Source organism: Microcebus murinus, chromosome 8 (assembly GCF_040939455.1).
Source record: "Microcebus murinus isolate Inina chromosome 8, M.murinus_Inina_mat1.0, whole genome shotgun sequence".
Taxonomy (NCBI): Eukaryota; Metazoa; Chordata; class Mammalia; order Primates; family Cheirogaleidae; genus Microcebus; species Microcebus murinus.
The window spans coordinates 107,135,572-107,154,662 of record NC_134111.1 but is presented as its reverse complement, the minus strand read 5'-3'; the positions used below and the strand labels follow the sequence as shown (position 1 = coordinate 107,154,662).

General features: G+C 60.3%; 1 protein-coding gene across 1 annotated transcript; it reads right to left on the bottom strand.

Annotated features, from left to right (window-relative positions):
* Nucleotides 1-1,960: 1,960 nt before the first annotated feature.
* On the bottom strand, nucleotides 1,961-12,108 carry BOK (BCL2 family apoptosis regulator BOK). The gene is made up of 5 exons (XM_012755665.3): nucleotides 11,889-12,108; nucleotides 11,065-11,316; nucleotides 8,764-8,892; nucleotides 3,618-3,781; nucleotides 1,961-3,052 (listed from the first exon to the last, which is right to left on the bottom strand). The coding sequence occupies exons 2-5, from the start codon at nucleotides 11,285-11,287 to the stop codon at nucleotides 2,927-2,929; spliced, it is 642 nt and encodes a 213-aa protein (XP_012611119.1). The 5' UTR covers nucleotides 11,288-11,316; nucleotides 11,889-12,108; the 3' UTR covers nucleotides 1,961-2,926.
* Between the last annotated feature and the right edge of the window lie 6,983 nt (nucleotides 12,109-19,091).

Sequence of the window (19,091 nt, the reverse complement as noted above, 5' to 3'; positions counted from 1 at the left end):
ATATAAGACTGCTACAGTCACATCACAATATTCAGTGGTGAAATCCTGTTTCTTAACTGTCCTTCCCATTCCTTTTCGTTTAGAATCAAAATAAAGTTGTATTTCAAATATCTAAAAAAAAATAAAATTAAAAAAAAAAACAAAAGCGGGAAGCTGGGGCCTGCCCAGGACCCCCAGCCCTGTGGCAAGGCTGGTCCAGAGAAAGACGGACACACAGGGAAAAGGGAGGAGGGTGAAGATGGCGGGACAGACGGGGACCGTGGAGAACCAGGCCGGGGAGCCAGCTGGCATTTGTTCCCTGTGAGGAGTGTGTGTGTGTGCGTGCACCCACGGGATGTCTGTGCACATGTGAGCTCTCTGGCACGGCACATGGTCGTGGAGGACGGCCTCCCCCGGATTGGGATAATCCCACCTGGAGATCCCAGAAACACCCACACTTCACATTTCATGTACTGGCTTTGGGCACCGGCGTCTGGAGGAAGGCAGTGCAGAGCCTCGTCCTGCCAGCCCTGCGCTCCGGGCCCACCTGGAAGGGGCAGATGTGCAGAGCTTGGGCAGTGGCCGTGGGAGGGGCCGGAGCTCACTTCCTGCATCACCTGTGAGCAAAGGAGCTCAGCACACCTGCATTCCTGCACTTGGGCCTGGCGCTCCCCACCAGCAACCTCCTTGCCTGCCAGGGTCAAGGGAGGCTCGGGGTGCTGGCACTAGGGTTAGATCCTGAGAGATGATGAGGGTGGCCTGGGGGGGAGAGGCGGGAAGAGGGGTGCTGTAGGGGGAGGAGGGCTGTAGGGGGAGGAGGGCTGTGGGGGCAGGAGGAGGAGGGAGGAGAAGAGGGAGGAAGGCTGCAGGGGAAGTCGGAACAAATCCACTCTAGCATTCCAACCTCCCTAAGCCTTTGAATCCCTTCCTGGACATGAAGCCAAGGGAGACCAGGCATTTCCATTAAATCTTGGGGGTTCACATTGTGGCCTGTGTTTCAGCCACCCAGCAAGAGCCCTTTCTAACCCCCACCAGCTGCAACATTAAATGCAGAAACTGTGAGTGAGTCCACACCAATAAATGCTGCCTGATGAAATTTTATGTTCCTTCTACTGTTCTCTGACAACCTCGATAGGCATTCCCCAGCATTTCTGGATTTCTGCACGAATTAGAAAACCAAAGTGCTCTCGGGGTGCAGTACATCTGCTCAGGGGTCGCAGTCTGCACCTCACCTTTAGGCCTGGGGGGCATGTCTAGAAGCAGAGGGGCGGGGTCCTGCCACGACCTCCTCAGGTGTGGACAGGCCGGGCTGCACCACGGGGGGGGGGCTCTCCCACTGGTGAGGACAGATCGGAACTTAGGGGCTCCACGTCCCCAGCTTCATCAGGGTCTTCTCACACACCCCAGCACCCCGAACCTCAGTTCTCCCACCTCCACCTCACGCTCAGGCACTCACTCACCTGCCTGGAGCCCCTGTACCCCAAACCCTGCACTCCCTCCCCAGCCAGCACCCTCCAGAACTGGGCGTTCAACTCCTGCTGAACTCCAGCCGCTCTGGGTCTGACTTCCAGCAGCCATGACCCTGCAGCCGAAGGAGGAGGAGGCAGACGTGGCAACTTCGGGGCTGTCCGTGAGGGGCTGGAGCCGGGCATCTGAATCCCTGGGCTTGCCCTCCCTCTCCCACGGGAACACGGGCTGTTCTGTGCAATCGGAACAGCCAGGCATGCACTGCACCCTTTGCTTGACGGGAGAGCTGAGTCACCCCAGCCGTGCCTTCTCAGAGCGTGGAACCACTGCTCTCCGTTCTGCGTCACCGTCACCGTGGATGCCGCCGGCCCCTCCCACTGCGGGAGCCAGCAGTGGCGCCTGTGGCCCTAACCGGCCAGAGCCCCACCTGTCTCCACCCTCCCGCCCCACCCGCCACCCAGCTATCTTCACGCAGACCCTCCACACCTTTTCCAATTCACAGCTAGACACTATGTAACATAGTGAGAGACACTGTCTAAGAGTTTATTACCAGCCTCTGCCCTCCAGCGGGCCCTGTGGCTGGGGCCCTGGCTGTCCCAGCACGCGGCCGACCCCGGCCCTCGCCTGGCAGGGCGGGCTCGGATGGGCCGTCCGGGGCGGGCAGGCTGCTGGGCCAGGCCTGTTCTCCCCTGATGGGTCTCCTGGGCGCCTGCCGCGCTGGCTGCTGGGGCCCGGGGGACGCCTCATGTGCGTGTGGACAGGGACCCTCGGGCCTCCAGCGCTAGCTGAAGGGATGGGCTTCCCCGTTGTCCCTCCTCAGGGAACCCTGACAGGTCCCCGCGTGGTCGTGAGAATGGGCGCAAGGCCGGCCACTGGGGTCACCCTCCCGCCATCCGACCCCTGCAGACTCGCCCTCCTCCTCAGGGTGGTGCGTTCACTGTCAGGTGCGTCAGCCGCCTGGCCCTGGTCCCCGCCACGCAAGGACCTGCCCCAGGCAGGGGACACCTTCTCCCTCAGAGACGGATCACGCAGCCAGCACCCGAGCCCGCTGCTCTGTTTCCCGGGTCAGGACGTCCCCGCGGCTTCCCCAGCTTTGGCCAGACCAGAGTCACCTTCAGACGGGACGCGCGGGCCGTGAAGACTCGCGTCCTGAGACAGCCCCGCTCCTGGGAGGGGACCCCAGGGCGTCCAGCGAGAGCGTGCGTGCCTTTGGGGCCTGGGAGTTGGCCGTGACTCTTGTCACGGAAGAAGGGAAGACACAGGCTTCCAGGAGGAGGGTGGCGGGGAGGGCCGTAGCTGGCTCGGGCCCTCCCCACTCACCCTCCCGGAGGGCCTGGGTCTGCGGGGAGGGGGCTCAGGGCGGGGCTCCACTGGCCGGCCGGCCCCGCTCGCTTGGGGGAGCAGGGAGGTGTTTTCCGGGCGCTAAGGGCCCCTGCGTTGGGCCCGGCAGGCCAGGCTGCGGCCGCTGCCCGGCGGCGGCTCATCTCTCGGGCAGCAGCATGAAGAAGGCGGCCCTCAGGAAGCGGCAGGCGCTGCAGAGCCCGGCCACCAGCCAGTGGGAGCGGAGCCCGGGGTCCGTGCTGACCACGCACTTGAGGACGTCCGTCTGGAGGGAGACGGGCAGTCAGAGCACGCGCCACCCGCCCCGCACCCCAGTTCTCCCACCTGCACCCCACACTCCATCCGCCTGGAGCCCCCGCACCCCAGTTCTCCCACCTGCACCACGCACTCAGGCGCTCACCCACCCACCTGGAGCCCCCACACCCCAGTTCTCCCACCTGCACCACGCACTCAGGAGCCCACCATCCGCCTGGAGCCCCCGCACCCCAGTTCTCCCACCTGCACCCTACTCTCCAGCACTCACCCATTCGCCTGGAGCCCCCACACCCCAGTTCTCCCACCTCCACCCCGCACTCAGGAGCTCACCATCCGCCTGGAGCCCCCGCACCCCAGTTCTCCCACCTGCACCCCGCACTCAGGAGCCCACCATCCGCCTGGAGCCCCCGCACCCCAGTTCTCCCACCTGCACCCCGCACTCAGGAGCTCACCATCCGCCTGGAGCCCCCGCACCCCAGTTCTCCCACCTGCACCCCACACTCCGGCGCTCACCCACCCACCTGGAGCCCCCACACCCCAGTTCTCCCACCTGCACCCCGCACCCCGGCGCTCACCCATCCGCCGCGCCTCCGCAGCCAGGTCGCCAGCGTCTTGCGCACAAACTCTCCCAGGCAGTCGACGAGTGCGTGCACCATGGCTGGCTGGGCCTGCCGCACGCAGTCCTCGGCCAGCCCGGCGGCCACCGCGTACAGGGACACCACCTTGCCCCACGTGATGCCTGCGGGGACAGCGAGTCAAGGCCGGTCTCATGGAGGGGCCGAGCCCCGCAGGCGCCTTCCTGCCCACCTGCTGCAGGCCTGGCCCGCCTGTCCCGAGCAGTCCTGCCCACCCAGCCGCCCCGCACGCCTTGCTGCGCACCCGAGTCTCGAATCCCAGCTGAGTGGCCCTGTGGCCACAGGCCTCCTATTTCCCACCACCCTGGCCTCGTCGTGCCCTTGTCGCTATGGGAACGCACACACCTGGCAGAGTGGTCCTCACCTGCCGCCCCCCAGGGGCTGTTCCAGCCCATCTCCAAGGCGGCCCAGGCCGGCCAGGTGCCAGGGGCGAGTGGCGAGACTGATGCCAGGTGCCCACAAAGAGCAGGCGGTTCCGACCCGCCATGCCCTGACAGCCAGGCCTGCACCCAGCAGGTGGGGCTGGGGGTCAACGTGGGTGGGACCGAGCACCAGGGAACCCGCTGTCTGTGTCACCTGTGGAGGGAGGACTGTGGAGGGAGGACCGTGGAGGGAGGACCATGGAGGGAGGACAGTGTGTCCAGACCAAGTGAGGAAAAGGAGGGCAGGCGTCTGGCGGAGCTGGCAGGGACCCTGGGGCAGCCTCGGCATCTCGTTTTCTTTGAGCTCTTCTGCACTTTCTTTTTCTAGAGTGCCGTGGCGTCAGCCTAGCTTACAGCAACCTCCAACTCCTGGGCTCAAGCGATCCTCCTGCTTCAGCCTCCCGAGTAGCTGGGACTACAGGCATGCGCCACCATGCCCGGCTGATTTTTTTTTTAATATATATATTAGTTGGCCAATTAATTTATTTCTCTTTATAGTAGAGACGGGGTCTTGCTCTTGCTCAGGCTGGTTTTGAACTCCTGACCTCAAGTGACCTCCCCGACCACCTCGGCCTCCCAGAGTGCTAGGATTACAGGCGTGAGCCACCGTGCCCGGCTTATTTCTTTCTATTTTTAATAGAGATGAGGGTCTCGCTCTTGCTCAGGCTGGTTTCGAACTCCTAGCCTTGAGCGATCCTCCCGCCTCGGCCTCCCAGAGTGCTGGGATGACAGGCGAGAGCCACCGCGCCCGGCCCTGCTCTTTCTTTTTTACAGAGATACAGTCTCACTGCTGTCATCTTCTGAGTGGGACGTTGCTTTCAGCATGTCCTCAGAGTTGCGCTGCCACCACCGCCGTCTAATTCCAGAACACTTCCGCCGCCCCAAAGACAGCCGGCACCTGTCAGCAGCCCCCCATCCCCCAGCGGTCGCCGGGCCACACGTGGCGGCAGGTTCACGCGCTCTGGGCGTCTCACGGAAACGGAGCCCTGCGGCACGCCCAGCAGGCGCGACTCGAGGCTGCCCCACACCGTGGCCCGTGTCAGCGCCTCACTGCGCTGCGCGGCTGTCCGCGTCCATGGCGCGGCTGTGCCACCCACGCTGTGTTGACCCTTTCTCCGAGGCCCTCGGCCGGCACCTGTGGCCGCTGTGAATGACGTGCGGTGGACGCCGGCGCACACGCGTGTGCGGGGGTTTTCGTCGCCCTGGGGAACACGCCTGGAGATTCGCTGGCGTGTGGGGTGACTCCGCGTGTAACCACGTGAGCGGCTGCCAGGCAGTTTGCGTTTTACACAAGCACCGCCCGAGGGTTCCGACTCCCCACGTCCTCGCTAACCCTGGGGCGGTGCCAGCCAGTGGCGGCTGCGGGGTGTGACCTGCACGAGCCGGGGACCCGCGCCCTGACCCCTCTCCACGCGCCTGTCGGTCATTCAGACGTCTCCACGGGAGGCACGTCTACACAGACCCTTTGCAACCCTTCTCCTAACCGGGTCGTCCTGTTTGTGTTGATGTGTCAGAGCTCTTAACACGGTTCTTCGGTATTTTCTGATTTTTCTGTGGTCAAATACTTCGCTCTTACAGTAAGGAAAAAGAAAACTACCTGGGAGAGGACAGTGAGTTTTCCTCTGGTGGAACTTAGAAGCCCAAAGTGAAAACGCAGCCAAAACCATGGGCTGCCTCTGCCTCGTGGGGGGCTCGGCTGTCCCTGCAGGGGCTGGGGGCTGGGAGGTCACCGTGGACCCTGCCCTGCAGCCCCCCAGCTGCCCACGTGGCCGGTCGGGTGTGGGAGGGGTCTCGGGCAGAGGGAGGAGGGACGGCTAGGGGCTGGCCCTCCAGGCAGAGGGGCCCACAGAGGTGAGGATGGGGGTGGACGAGTGGGGATAGGCAGCCCGGAGCTGGCCTCAGGGGACACTGTGGGGACAGCCCTGCTCACTCCCCTGCCTGCGGCTCCAAGGTTCAGAGAGGTCAAGAAACCACTTGCCCTGGGCCCAGGCTGCCCAGCGCCCCACAGCAGGGCCACCCCGTGGCACCAGGGGCCGGTGGGGGCGTGGAGGCTGCCACGAGAGACACAGGGGCTTGGTGGAGGAGCATGTGGCGCTGGCTGGGGCAGGCTCTGCTCCAGTTTTCCAATGAAAACTCAGCTCTCTACAAATGCAACTGCTACCAGGTTTCCCCGAAAATAAGACCTACCCATAAAATAAGACCTAGCGGGATTTCTAAGCATTTGCGCAATATAAGCCCTACCCCGAAAATAAGACCTAGTGGTGGGCGTGGCTACACAGCGTGTCTGCACAACCCATGCATTTTGTCACAGAGCAGGAAAGAAGACGAGCAGCCCTTCTCATCTGCCCCATCGTGACAGCTGCTGTCCCAGAGGTGACCGGAAAGGTGCGGGCAGCCCCACCCACAAGGTCGGCTCCCCCTGGCAGGTCCCGGCCATCCTGTGCGTGCTGCAAGCTGAGGCTTTGAGGGGAAAATAACACATCCCCTGAAAATAAGCCCTAGGGCGTCTTCTTGAAGAAAAACAAACATAAGACCCTGTCTTATTTTCGGGGAAACACGGCACCTGTGCTTCACATGCCCCCCGCAGCCCCTGGGGACCCCCCACCTCAGCCCGTCCCCACCTCCCCGCCCCCTGCACTGCAGCAGGACAGAGCCACACTCTCAGAAATGACCGTCCTTCCTAAAGCAGGCGGGCGGCTCATAAACTGGCCGGCCGACAGCCTGGAGACAGGCGCCCGGCGGCCACCCACACGCCCGCAGACGCCGAGGGAGGGCGGGGTGGTCGTCAGCTCAGGACGTTTGCTGCCCTGGCGTCCTTCCTGCCCCCGCCGCTGCCTCCTCCCCAAGGTGCCTGCCCAGGTCACCCCTGGGGAGCCGGCTCCCAGCCCACCGCTCCTGGGACAGGGCTCCCGTCCCCACCGCCCACCCCGGCCGCCCAGCCCTGCCCCTGTGCCGAGCGGGGCCCAGCTGGCCAACCCCACTGTGCCACGCCTCCCGGGCAAAGCCCACGCCAGGATGCCCTCCCCAGCCCCCCCAGGCTGGCACGGGGCCCTCCAGAGCCCACCTTAACTGCGGGGATTGCTGTACGCCCTCCCAAAGGAACATGGGAGCAGTGACAGACTCCCGGCTCTGGGGCCGCCCTGAGGAGCACTGGACAGGGAGTCCTGCCACTGCACCAGTCAGGCCCCGCCCCGACCCCCACGCCAAGGCCGGCGGTCCCCTGCTCCGGCTCAGGTGTGGTCTGGGCCAGCCTGTGCTGTAGCAACGGGACAACCCGGACCGGAGCTGGACCCCTCCCAGGACCCGGGTGGGGAGCTGGCCCCCCAGGCCCTCCCCCATGGCGCCCTGGGCGTCTGTCTGTCCTGCCCGCCAGCGGCCAGAGGAGCTTCCCTGGGCAAGGACAGGGGACGTCAGCACAGGGTGCCCCACAAGGCCGGGGCCTCCTCTGAGCAGGATGCAGTGGCCCCTCACCCTCGGGCTCCTTTCGTCATCTCTCGGGAGGGCAGAGGTCATTGGGCCTCCTGGAGGCCCCTGGCCCCGAGTGGCCTTCTCTGCTGTGGGTACATCTTCGCCCTGTAGGGACCGTGGCTTCCCCGTGGCACCCTCGGCCCTAAAGCCCGGCTTCTGCCGTCAGGACCACCCTACCGAGGAGGAAACTGAGGCCGGGGAGGCGAGGGGAGGGCCAAGGTCACACGACGACAGACCCAGCTCACTCACAGATGGGGGCCTCCACGCCTGCAGCTCGGAGTCTTCCAGAAAGCCCCAGGGAATGTGCCCCCCTCCCCCCTCTCCAAGCCCCCCAGGCCTCCTGTCATCCGCAGTCCCTGGTGCAGAGCAGCACCTAGCGCCGGGCAGTACTTGGGAGCACTGTGCCTGGAACCACACCTCTGCTCAGACTCACCTCCGGCCCAGTGACTTCAGCAGAGTGACCTGTGACTTCCTTTTTTTTTGAGACAGAGTCTCACTCTGTTGTCCAGGCTAGAGTGCCGTGGCCTCAGCCTAGCTCACAGCAACCTCCAACTCCTGGGCTTGAGCGATCCTCCTGCCTCAGCCTCCCAAGTAGCTGGGACTACAGGCGTGTGCCACCATGCCCGGATAATTTTTTCTATGTATATTTTTAGTTGTCTAGCTAATTTGTTTCTATTTTCAGTGGAGACGGGGGTCTCGTTCTTGCTCAGGCTGGTCTCGAACTCCTGACCTCGAACGATCTGCCTGCCTCAGCCTCCCAGAGAGCTAGGATGACAGGTGTGAGCCTCCGCGCCTGGCCGACCTGTGACTGCAGGGGAACAGGTAGGCGCCTGGCTGTGCCCACCTGGACTATTGGACGCTGCCCCTCGGGCCCCAGCACCCCTGGGAGAAGCCCGAGCCCCACGCAGGGCCGTGTGCAGGAGCCGACAGCCGGTGCCGGCCGCCCCGGGTCACGGCAGCTCCAGACGATTACGCCAGACCGCAGCGCCAGAGAGGCGGCGCCAGCTGCCCGGCACCCTCCAGCCTCAGGTCAGGCACCGAAGGGGCTGAGTCTGCGTGTTGCGTGTTCTGGGCTGGGCAGTCATGTGGTGGGACACCCAGCAGCAAGAAGGCGCTGGGAGCGGGGCCCTCTCTGGGGGCGATCTACAGACCAGAGCCCCCCAAGGAGTGCCATGGGGTGGGTGGGCCAGGCCTACCTGCAGAGAAGATGTGGCCGGCCACGGCTAGGAAGGCGTCGGTCACCACGGGCTCGGACTGCAGGGGCAGGTGCAGCTGCCGCGCCACATTGCGGTACACGCTGGGCCGGATCAGCTCCAGCTCGTCCCCTGCGCAGCCACACGAGTGGGTCAGGGGCGGCCACGCCTCAGCCCCCGGGGACACAGCTGGCTGGGGACCCCACCCCACCTCACTGGACTCCCCAACCTCGGCGCCTGGGCACAAGGAAATCAGGCAGGTGCCGAGGACACCCCCAGTCCTGCCCCTGTGCTGCGGCCCCCCCAACACGCCAGCCCCCCGGGCCGAGCCGGCTGAGCCGGTGGGGCAGGAATCTGGGTGCAGCGTGGGCCGTGTCTGCTCGATGACTCACAGCAGACGGTGGCCCAGCTGCCAGGCAGCGGGAGGGGCCTGCCGGCAGCCAGAGCCCAGCCTGGGCGGGGGCTGAGCGGGGGACCCCACGCAGGCGACCCCCAAGAGGCATCTGGGCTCAGGTCCCAGCACCACTCGGGGGGTGGCACAGGTGAACTGACCGGGACAGGCCGAGCCACTGTCCTGGGCCACCAGCACCGCCCACGCCCCACCTGGGCTCCTGGTGCCAAGCGGGCGTGTCAGGCTGTGGCCGCCCTGTGCAGGCCGCGGGCCGAGGAAATGCCCCCCACAGGCCCGCCTGCCTCGCGTGGTTGCTGCAGGGCCCGGGGCTGCCGTGTGCCAGTGCTGGGCAGACAGTGCCGGGAACCCCATCCGGCCCTCGGCCTGGCGTCCCCACCCGGCCAGCTCTGCAGCCAACTCCAACAGGGAAGGGCTGCCGACCGGAGAGGCCAGCCGATAAGGGCGCTGGTGTCACCGTGCGGCCAGCTGCTCCCTGTCCGATTCCTAAAGATCTGCAACCAGAGGAGCACCGAGGGGAGGCGGGGGCTGGGGGCAGGCGTGGAAATTCCCAGGGCTGGCCTCACTGTCCCCATCCAAAGGCCTCGGGGGCCACTGCGGGGACACAGCCCGGGCTTCTTCCTGTTTGCAGCTGCCTGGGGGCTGGGGCGGGCCAGGGGCCAGGGAGACGGCACCCGTGGGGCTCACCCTGAGCAGCTGGGAGGGCAGAACACAGCAGACGGACATGAACAAGATGCCTCGGGGTCGCGGATGCCTCCCTACGGGGCCCCCTCAGCCATCTGGAACTTCCTCTGGCCATCTCAGGGCTCTGGGGGTCTCAAGAGGCCAGGGAATCATCTTGTGCAGAGGCCCCTGGAACGTACCGCTGGGTCATCCTGGACGTGACGCCCAGTGGGCAGCCGGCCTCACGGAGTCCCCTCTTGGGCCAGGCTATCTGGACACCTGGCTAATCCCCCGAGCCCCGTGCACCCCCGCCCCTCTGCACCCCTGGGAGCCTCTCCCTCCTTCCCTTCTCAGACAGGACTGCCCACCTCCTGGAAGCTCCGTGCTGGCCCCAGAGACGCTGGTCCCACCCCCACCCTACCCCTGGGCAGGCCAGGTCCCTCAGCCCTGCCCCTTGGGACCAGCACAAAACAGGGACAAGCACACCCGGGGGTCAGCTGGGGAAGAGGGCAGCGTCCCCGTTATGGGGATGCTCCCAACGCCCTGACTCCCCCACACCCTGCCTGCAGAGCTGCCCGTTCAGGGCATCATCTTTGCGGTCACCTCCCCTTCCCGGGCACAGCCACAGGCTCCCTGTGCCTACTCTGGGCACCCAGTAGGCACTCGTGGGTGGACAGCCTGCGCTGGCTGTGCCGGGGGCTGCCAAAGTCCCCTCTCTGGGGCCGAGAGTCTGGAGAGGGGGAGGCAGTGACCCCAGAAACGAGCACCCCGGGGTGTCTCCACAGGACCTGCCATGCAGATCTGGCTGCTGCCCACCCAGTGGTGGCTGCGACTCCCACCGGGCCTGGGAGGAAAATGTGGCAGGTGGCAGCATCCCAGCCTGCAACTGCAAGGACCTACTTTCCAAAACAAACACCGCACACGTGGTCTGACAAAGGGTTTTTGCGCTCAGCTGAGTACAAGGGTCACTCTGGAAATGTAGCCACTAAATCATTCTTTCTGGAGCTTTCTATTGTTTATGGCAAGAATGTCTGAGATCTGGGCTGAGCAGGCAAAGGGCTGGGGGTGGGGAGCCAGCAAGTGGGGAAGCCCAGAGGTGAGACCGGGGCACCGGCCAGGGCGGGCCGCAGAGGAGGGCGCTGGCCAGGCCTTCTGGGCGGGCAGCTGTAACCCGAGACGCGGCAGGCCCGGCCGCTGCCAGCCCTGGAGGGCGGCCCGGGGCCCACACTCACCCAAGCGCAGCAGCACCGCGCACACCTCCGCCAGGCGGCCTCCGGGGACCAGCCCGGCGCGCTCGGGCGCGCTCCAGGCGAGGCCGGCGCGCAGCAGCCGCGCGTGCACGAACTCCCTGCCCAGCGCCTTGGCCTGGGCCACCAGCTCCTTGTCGGTGGGCGAGCGGTCAAAGGCGTCCATGATCTCGGCGGCGAGGACCGAGGAGCGCCGCAGCACCTCCATGGCGGGGACGCGGGCGAGGGGCGCCGCACCTGCGGGCAGACAGCGCTCAGCCGCCCGCCCGGCCCGGCGGGCACCGGGGCCGGCCCCGCGGGGAGCGGAGGGCGCGGGCAACGGCCGGGCGCGGGGAGCCGCCGCCCCCACCGCGTGCGCCCGGACCGCGCGCCCAGCCGGGGCGCACTGGGAGGCCGGGCTGGGCGTGGCCCTCAGGAAGGGCCGCAGCCAGCTGCGGGTAACCTCCCGCTTTGGGACCCCAAATCTTTAAAAACAGTGACCCATTCTTTTAGATTCCAATTAAATCACAGTTAAATCACAAAGGACCCCGCGGCTGCCAGGGCTCGGAGGCACCGCGGGGGTGGCGATTTGCTCCGCCCGGGGCCGCCTGGGAGAGCAGGCGGAGAGGGGCACAGCCAGCCTCCGGCGACAGGCGACGGCCGGGACCCCCGCCCCGGCCCCGTCTGGCCCCCGCCCGGCGCGCTCCGAGCTGGGCCGCGGTTCCGGGCCGGGGCCACCCAGCTCCGCACCCGCGGCCCCAGCGTTTGTCCCCGGCCTCGCCGTCCCGTGGGGAGGCGTCCCGGGGACCGACGCCCGCCGGCCCGCTCACCTCTCCCGCCGCATGTCGCGGGCGCGGGGCTGGGGGGCCTCTGGCCTCAGGATCCGCTCGCCGCCGTCCCCGCCGATCTCGACCCTTCCATGCAAGGCGCCGGGGACGCGCGCCCCGCCCCGGCGCCCGCCCCGTCCGCGCCCGCCCCGCGCGAGGTCCGCGGCTCCCGCGCGCGGGGCTGCAGCGGCGACGGCGGCCAGGCAGCGCCGCGCGCACCGCGCCTCCCCGCCCGCGGGGCGAGGCCCGGCTTCGCCTTCTAAGGAAAGGCGACCCCGGGGGCGGAGCCGCGGCCCGAGCGTCCCACCGCCTCCCGGCTTAAGGAGGACCGAGCGAGTTCCCGGGCTGCGCTGGGGAGGCGCCCGAGCCCTGAACCTTGAACCCTAACCCTAACCCTAATCCCAACGCGCTGGCCAAGCGATTAGATCTAGCACCAGCCGCCTGGCTTCCCGCCCGGCTCCGTTTTAAAATAGTTGTTTTTTTCTTATTTATTATTTTATTTTATTTTATTTTATTTTATTTTATTTTATTTTATTTTATTTTATTTTATTTTATTTTATTTTTAGACAGAGTTTCACTCTCTTGCCTGGGCTAGAGTGCCTTGGTGTCAGCCTAGCTCACAGCAACCTCAGACTCCTGGGCTCAAGCGATCCTCCTGCCTCAACCTCCCAAGTAGCTGGGACTACAGACACCACCACTGTGCCCGGCTAATTTTTTCTATTTTTAGTTGTTTGGCTAATTTCTTTCTATTTATAGTAGAGACGGGGTCTCGCTCTTGCTCAGGCTGGTCTCGAACTCCTGAGCTCAAGCAATCCTCCCGCCTCTTTTTCTTATTGATTTGCAGAGGTTCTTTACATAATTCTGGTTATGTGTTCTCAGTCTGACTGGGTTTGTATTTATTTGAAGATATTGCAGATGTCTTCTTCCACTCTTTGGTTTGCTTTTACTGCTTTTAATGGGTAGGAGCTGTTCTTAGTGGAGTCCAATTAATCTTTACTTTTATGGCTAGTGCTTTCTCATTAGGACATTCTCCTGTTTTCCTTTAGAAGTTTAATTATTCTAGGACTCGCCTGTAGACCTGTGATGGATCACAGATGGATTCTCGCCACGGAGTGGCAGGGGTCAGAGCTCATATTTTCCATATGGATTTCCATCTGACCCAGTGTCCTTTATTGAAACACATTATTTTCCCACTGAATGGGAGAAGAGTCCCGGACAGAAATCAGCTGAGATATCATGTACATACAATCTCCTGAACTCTGTTCTTACCCAGTGTCTGTTTCTTTATCCTTGAGCCAACCGCACACAATCTGAACAACAGAATTAGCCAACCTGACCTAATTCACTTGCATACAACACTTCACCCTATAGCTATAGAATACATATTTTTCCCCATGTCCACATAGGATGTTTATCGAAATAAACCATATTCTGAGCCACAAACAAGTCTCAGCAAATGTAAAAGGATTGAAATCATACAGTGTGTTCTCTCTGAATTATAGTAAAACTCAGGATGGGCATGGTGGCTCACCCCGGTAATCCTAGCACTCTGGGAGCCCGAGGTGGGAGGATCTCTCAAGGTCAGGAGTTTGAGATCAGCCTGAGCAAGAGTGAGACTCTGTCTCTACTAAAAATAGAAACAAATTAATTTGCCAACATATATATATATATATATATATATATATTTAGTTAGCTGGCCATGGTGGCTCCTGCCTGTAGTCTCAGCTACTCGGGAGGCTGAGGCAGGAGGATTGCATGAGCCCAGGAGTTGGAGGCTGCAGTGAGCTGTGATGACACCACTGCATTCTAGCTAGGGTGACAAAACAGAGACTTTGTCTAAAAAACAAACAAGCAAACAAACAAAAACCAAGTCAACAACAGAAAGACTACCTAGAAAGTCTCCAAATGGTTAGAAATTAAATGTCACACTTCTACATTGTCAATGGGTCAATAAAAAATCACAATGGAAGTTGCAAAACATTTTGTATTATTATTATTATTATTAGAGACAGAGTCTCACTCTGTTGTCCTGGCTAGAGTGCCGTGGCATCAGCCTAGCTCACAGCAACCTCAAACTCCTGGGCTCAAGCAATACTTCTGCCTCAGCCTCCCGAGTAGCTGGGACTACAGGCATGTGCCACATGCCCCAGCTAATTTTTTCTACATATTTTTAGTTGTCCAGCTAATTTTTTCTATTTTTAGTGGAGACAGGGTCTTCTTCTTGCTCATGCTGGTCTCAAACTCCTGAGCTCAAACAACCCTCCCGCCTCTGCCTTCCAGAGTGCTAGGATTACAGGTGTGAGCCACTATGTCCAGCCAGTTGCAAAATATTTTAAAGTGAACAGTAGTGAAAATATGGACTAACAAATGCTGTGAAAATCAGGTAAAGAAGTACTTAGAGGAAAATTGATAGCTTTAAAAGAAAGGTTGAAAAGTAATGCTCTAAGATTCAACTCAGGAAAAAGAACAATAAATTAAAACCAAAGATGAAAGAATATAATAAAAATAAGAGAAGAAGTTAATGAAACAAAGCAAAAAATAGAGAAAATCAACAAAGCCAAAAGTTAGTTTTTTGAAGACATGAATAGAATTGATGAGCCACTGGAAAGATGGAATGAGAAAGAAGAAAACACTTCATTATCAGGAATGAAGAAAGACATTGCTACAGACACTGCAAGCACTGAAATGGTAAGAGGAAGATAGTATGAAGAACTTTATGACATGGCTCATGCCTGTAATCCTAGCACTCTGGGAGGCTGAGGCGGGCAGATTGCTCGAGGTCAGGAGTTCGAAACCAGCATGAGCAAAACCCCATCTCTACTATAAATAGAAAGAAATTAATTGGCCAACTAATATATATAGAAAAAACTTAGCCGGGCATGGTGGTGCATGCCTGTAGTCCCAGCTACTCGGGAGGCTGAGGCAGGAGGATTGCTTGAGCCCAGGAGTTTGAGGTTGCTGTGAGCTAGGCTGACGCCAGGGCACTCACTCTAGCCTGGGCAACAGAGTGAGACTCTATCTCAAAAGAAAAAAAAAAGAAAGAAAGAAAGAAAAAACTTTATGACAGTAAATTTGAAATTTTAGATAAAGCACAATTTACCAATACTGATACTAGAAGAAATAGAAAGAAATAGTCTGGATAGTCCTACACCAATTAAATAAATTTAATCCATAATTTAAAATCTTCCCACAAAGAAAATTCTAGGTTCAGATGGTTTCATGGAGAAACTCTTCTAAACAGTTGAAGAAATAGCACCAATCTTAGACGCACCTGTCCAGAAACTACAAATGAGGGAGTATCTCCCGACTGATTTTGTGAGGCCGACATCACGCCCATACCAGATGTCAAGAACGTTGTAGAGCCCGGGCAGCTGTGTCACCTCTGTCTGGTGCCTTCCCTGTCCGTAGAGAGAAAGGGCCACAGAACCCGCGTGGCTGTTTGGGGGACTGTGTTGGTTCACCCACGTCACGTAGTAAGTGCTCAGGAATTGTGGGCTGTTTTTGCAGAAAAGCTAGAGCAGTACAATGTGAGCGTGCATTTTTTTTTTTTGAGACAGAGTCTCACTATGTTGCCCAGGCTACAGTGAGTGCCATGGCGTCAGCCTAGCTCACAGCAACCTCAAACTCCTGGGCTCAAGCGATCCTCCTGCCTCAGCCTCCCTAGTAGCTGGGACTACAGGCATGCACCACCATGCCCGGATAATTTTTTTCTATGTATTTTTAGTTGGTCAATTAATTTCTTTCTATTTTTAGTAGAGACGGGGTCTCACTCTTGCTCAGGCTGGTTTTAAACTCCTGACCTTGAGGGATCCGCCCGCCTCTCCCAGAGTGCTAGGATTACAGGCATGAACCACCACGCCCCGCTGAGAGCATCTTAATGAACTCTTGAGTGTGGACCTGCACCCTGGGAGCCAACATTCCCCTACTCCCCCTTGGCCCTGGCTTTCTGTCTGTCCACTCGTGCTGTGCAGCAGAACCCTCTCTCTGCCCGGGTTGACTTAGCGTGACACTCTCGTTCCCTGGTTGGTGAGGAGGCTTCTGAGTGCAGACACCAGCCCAAACTGGCTTGGGCACAGGGAGATTTGTTGATCTCTATGACCAGAACGCCCAAGGAGAAAGAAACCAGCTCTGATGGTTTCAGGCATGGCTGGATCCAGGAGTCTCTCTTTCCATCTGTGGGTCTGTGCTCCTCTGTGAGGGTTTCACTCTCAGACAGGCTGTCCTGGAGTAATTGTAGGATGAAGCCCCCTGCTCCCCGTCTACACCCCACTAGTTCAGCCTTCGACAGTGGGAAAAACGCCATCTTTCTAGGTAGCTCCTGGGGACGGACGCCCTGGGGCAGGCAGCTTCTGTGGTGTCCCCATTTCTCAACCAGCAGTGGTGGGAGATGGGGAGGGTGCTAAGTGGCCAGGCCTGGGTGCTATATCTGGCCCTGGATGGCCTGCAGGGGCCACCCAAACCACATGGAGGAGGACGGGGCCCCACAAGCTCCTGTGGGGCGTGAGGGGAAGATGCTGGATTTCCATGGAAACCTGCTCACTCCAGGCTGCCGTGTGAGTCACATGTGCAGAGCAGAGGGGTCCCTAGCCCAGTGACGGCCACCCTCAACGGCTGGTGGCCTCAGGTGTTCCCTTTCTGCTGAAGCCAGGTGGAAGGGTATGCTGTGTGCCACCCACAACTTTTTCTGCTGGGTGGCACACGTGTGCATGCCTGCTGGGCTGGGCCCCTCCTGGTCACCGTGGAGTGCTGGCTGACACTGGGCGGCGGGCCGCTCTGGAGGCCCAGGGAGCCCCAACTTCTTCGCCGTTGTGGGCCACGGGTGGGCTCCACGGGGCCACACCAAAGCCCTTGTTCGTTTTTTTGTTTTTGAGACAGAGTCTCACTCTGTTGCCTTGGCTACAGTGCCGTGGCGTCAGCCTAGCTCACAGCAACCTCCAACTCCTGGGCTCCAGCGATCCTCCTGCCTCAGCCTCCCAAGTAGCTGGGACTACAGGCATGCACCACCGTGCCCGGCTGATTTTTTCTATATACTCTTTAGTCAGCCAATTGATTTCTTTCTATTTTTAGTAGAAACGAGGTTTTGCTCTTGCTCAGGCTGGTTTCGAACTCCTGACCTTGAGCAATCCTCCTACCTCGGCTTCCCAGAGTGCTAGGATTACAGGTGTGAGCCACCGTGCCCGGCGCCCCCTTGTCTGTTTTAGGCTGGGCTCGCAGCTGAGGGTGCAGTGACCGCTGACAGGAAGAGCTTGCCAGGAAACATCAGCTTTAGAAAGTAGGACACACGTCTCTGCAGATGCCGGTTTTGGGGAAAGTGCTCACCTACAGAAGGAAGGCACAGCGGGGACACGAGGAGGGAGGTGAGTGGCAGCACCACCAGCCACAGACGTGGAGGGTCCCTGCCTGGCCCCGCTCTTTTGAGGGTCGTTCTGGGCCACAGCCACGCAGGGGCCCGGCACCCTCCACCAGAGCTCAGCGCCCAGGTGCTGACACCCCGCCTGCACCGCCCCAGCCCTCCTGGAGCCTGCGTTGGCCCCTCGATGAGCCCTGCCTCCGAGAGGAGGGTGCTGAGCTGCCAATGTTCGCAGGTGTCTGGGAGCGTGGACGGGCTGGACGGCGTGTGGACAGGCGCAGAGCACGACCGCTTTTCTCTGCCTGTCTCTGGGGCCGGGGCGTTTGCACTGACAGTGCTGCAGGCCCCAGGCAGGACGACCTAGGCCCCTGGGGAGGCCCCCACTGTGTGTGTGTGGGGGGCTGTGCCGTCACCACAGCCCCTCCGTTCTCTTTTCCAAATACACCCCAGGAGCAGCCTCCTGCCTCCTTTGCTGCTGCCACCCCAGCCCGAGCAACACCGCCCGGCCACCCGTGCACTGCGCCGCGTGGGCCCCACCCCAGTCTCCGGCGTGCAGCCTGCCGTGTGCGCAGGGCACAGAGAGCTCCTTTCAAACGCAGCCGGGCCGGCAGCCCACACGAGAAGCGGCTAGCTCCCCGCTGCTGTGCCTCCTCTCTGCTCCCCGCAGATCATCAAAGACCCTGTGCCCTTGTGTTCCTTCTGCCGGAACATTCTTCCACCAGGTCACAGCTCTGCACTGCATCATGTCCTCAGAGAGCCCCCTCACCCCCACAAGTCTCCCACGAGGGACGGGAGGACAGCAGGGGTGACACAGCGCCCCTCCCGCGGCTCAGAGCGTCACCAACAGCAGATGTTGTTTTCTTTCTTTCTTTCTTTCTTTCTTTCTTTCTTTCTTTCTTTCTTTCTTTCTTTCTTTCCTTCCTTCCTTCCTTCCTTCCTTCTTTCTTTCTTTCAGCGTCATCAACAGCAGATGTTGTTTGTTTTCTTTCTTTCTCTTTCTTTCTTTCTTTCTTTCTTTCTTTCTTTCTTTCTTTCTTTCTTTCCTTCCTTCCTTCTTTCAGCGTCATCAACAACAGATGTTGTCTTCCTTCCTTCCTTCCTTCCTTCCTTCCTTCCTTCCTTCCTTCCTTCCTTCCTTCCTTCCTTCCTTCCTTCCTTCTTTCTTTCTTTCTTTCTTTCTTTCTTTCTTTCTTTCTTTCTTTCTTTCTTTCTTTCTTTCTTTTCTGAGACAGAGTCTCACTCCATTGCCCAGGCTAGAGTGCCGTGGCGTCAGCCTGGCTCACAGCAACCTCAAACTCCTGGGCTCAAGCCATCCTCCTGCCTCAGCCTCCCAAGTAGCTGGGACTACAGACATGTGCCACCGTGCCTGGCTAATTTTTTCTATATATATAGTTTTTAGTTGTCCAGATAATTTCTTTCTACTTTCTTTAGTAGAGATGGGGTCTCATTCTTGCCCAGGCTGGTCTTGAACCCCTGAACCCAAACAATCCTCCCACCTCTACCTCCCAGAATGCTAGGATTACAGGCGTGAGCCACTGCACCCGGCCTCTCTCTCTCTCTTTTTTTTTTTTGAGACAGCGACTTTGTTTCCTGGGCATGAGTGCAGTGGCGTCATCATAGTTCACAGCAACCTCAAACTCCTGGGCTCTATCCATCCTCCTGACTCAGCCTCCCCAGCAGATGGGACTACAGGAGCGAGCCACCATGCCCAGCTAATTTTTCTATTTTTTTTTTTAGAGGAAAGGGTCTGGCCATGTTTCTCACAGGCTGGTCTTGATCTCCTGGCCTGAAGCAATCCTCCTGCCTTGGCCTCCCAAAATGCTGGGATTATAGGCATGAGCCCGGCCTGTTTACAC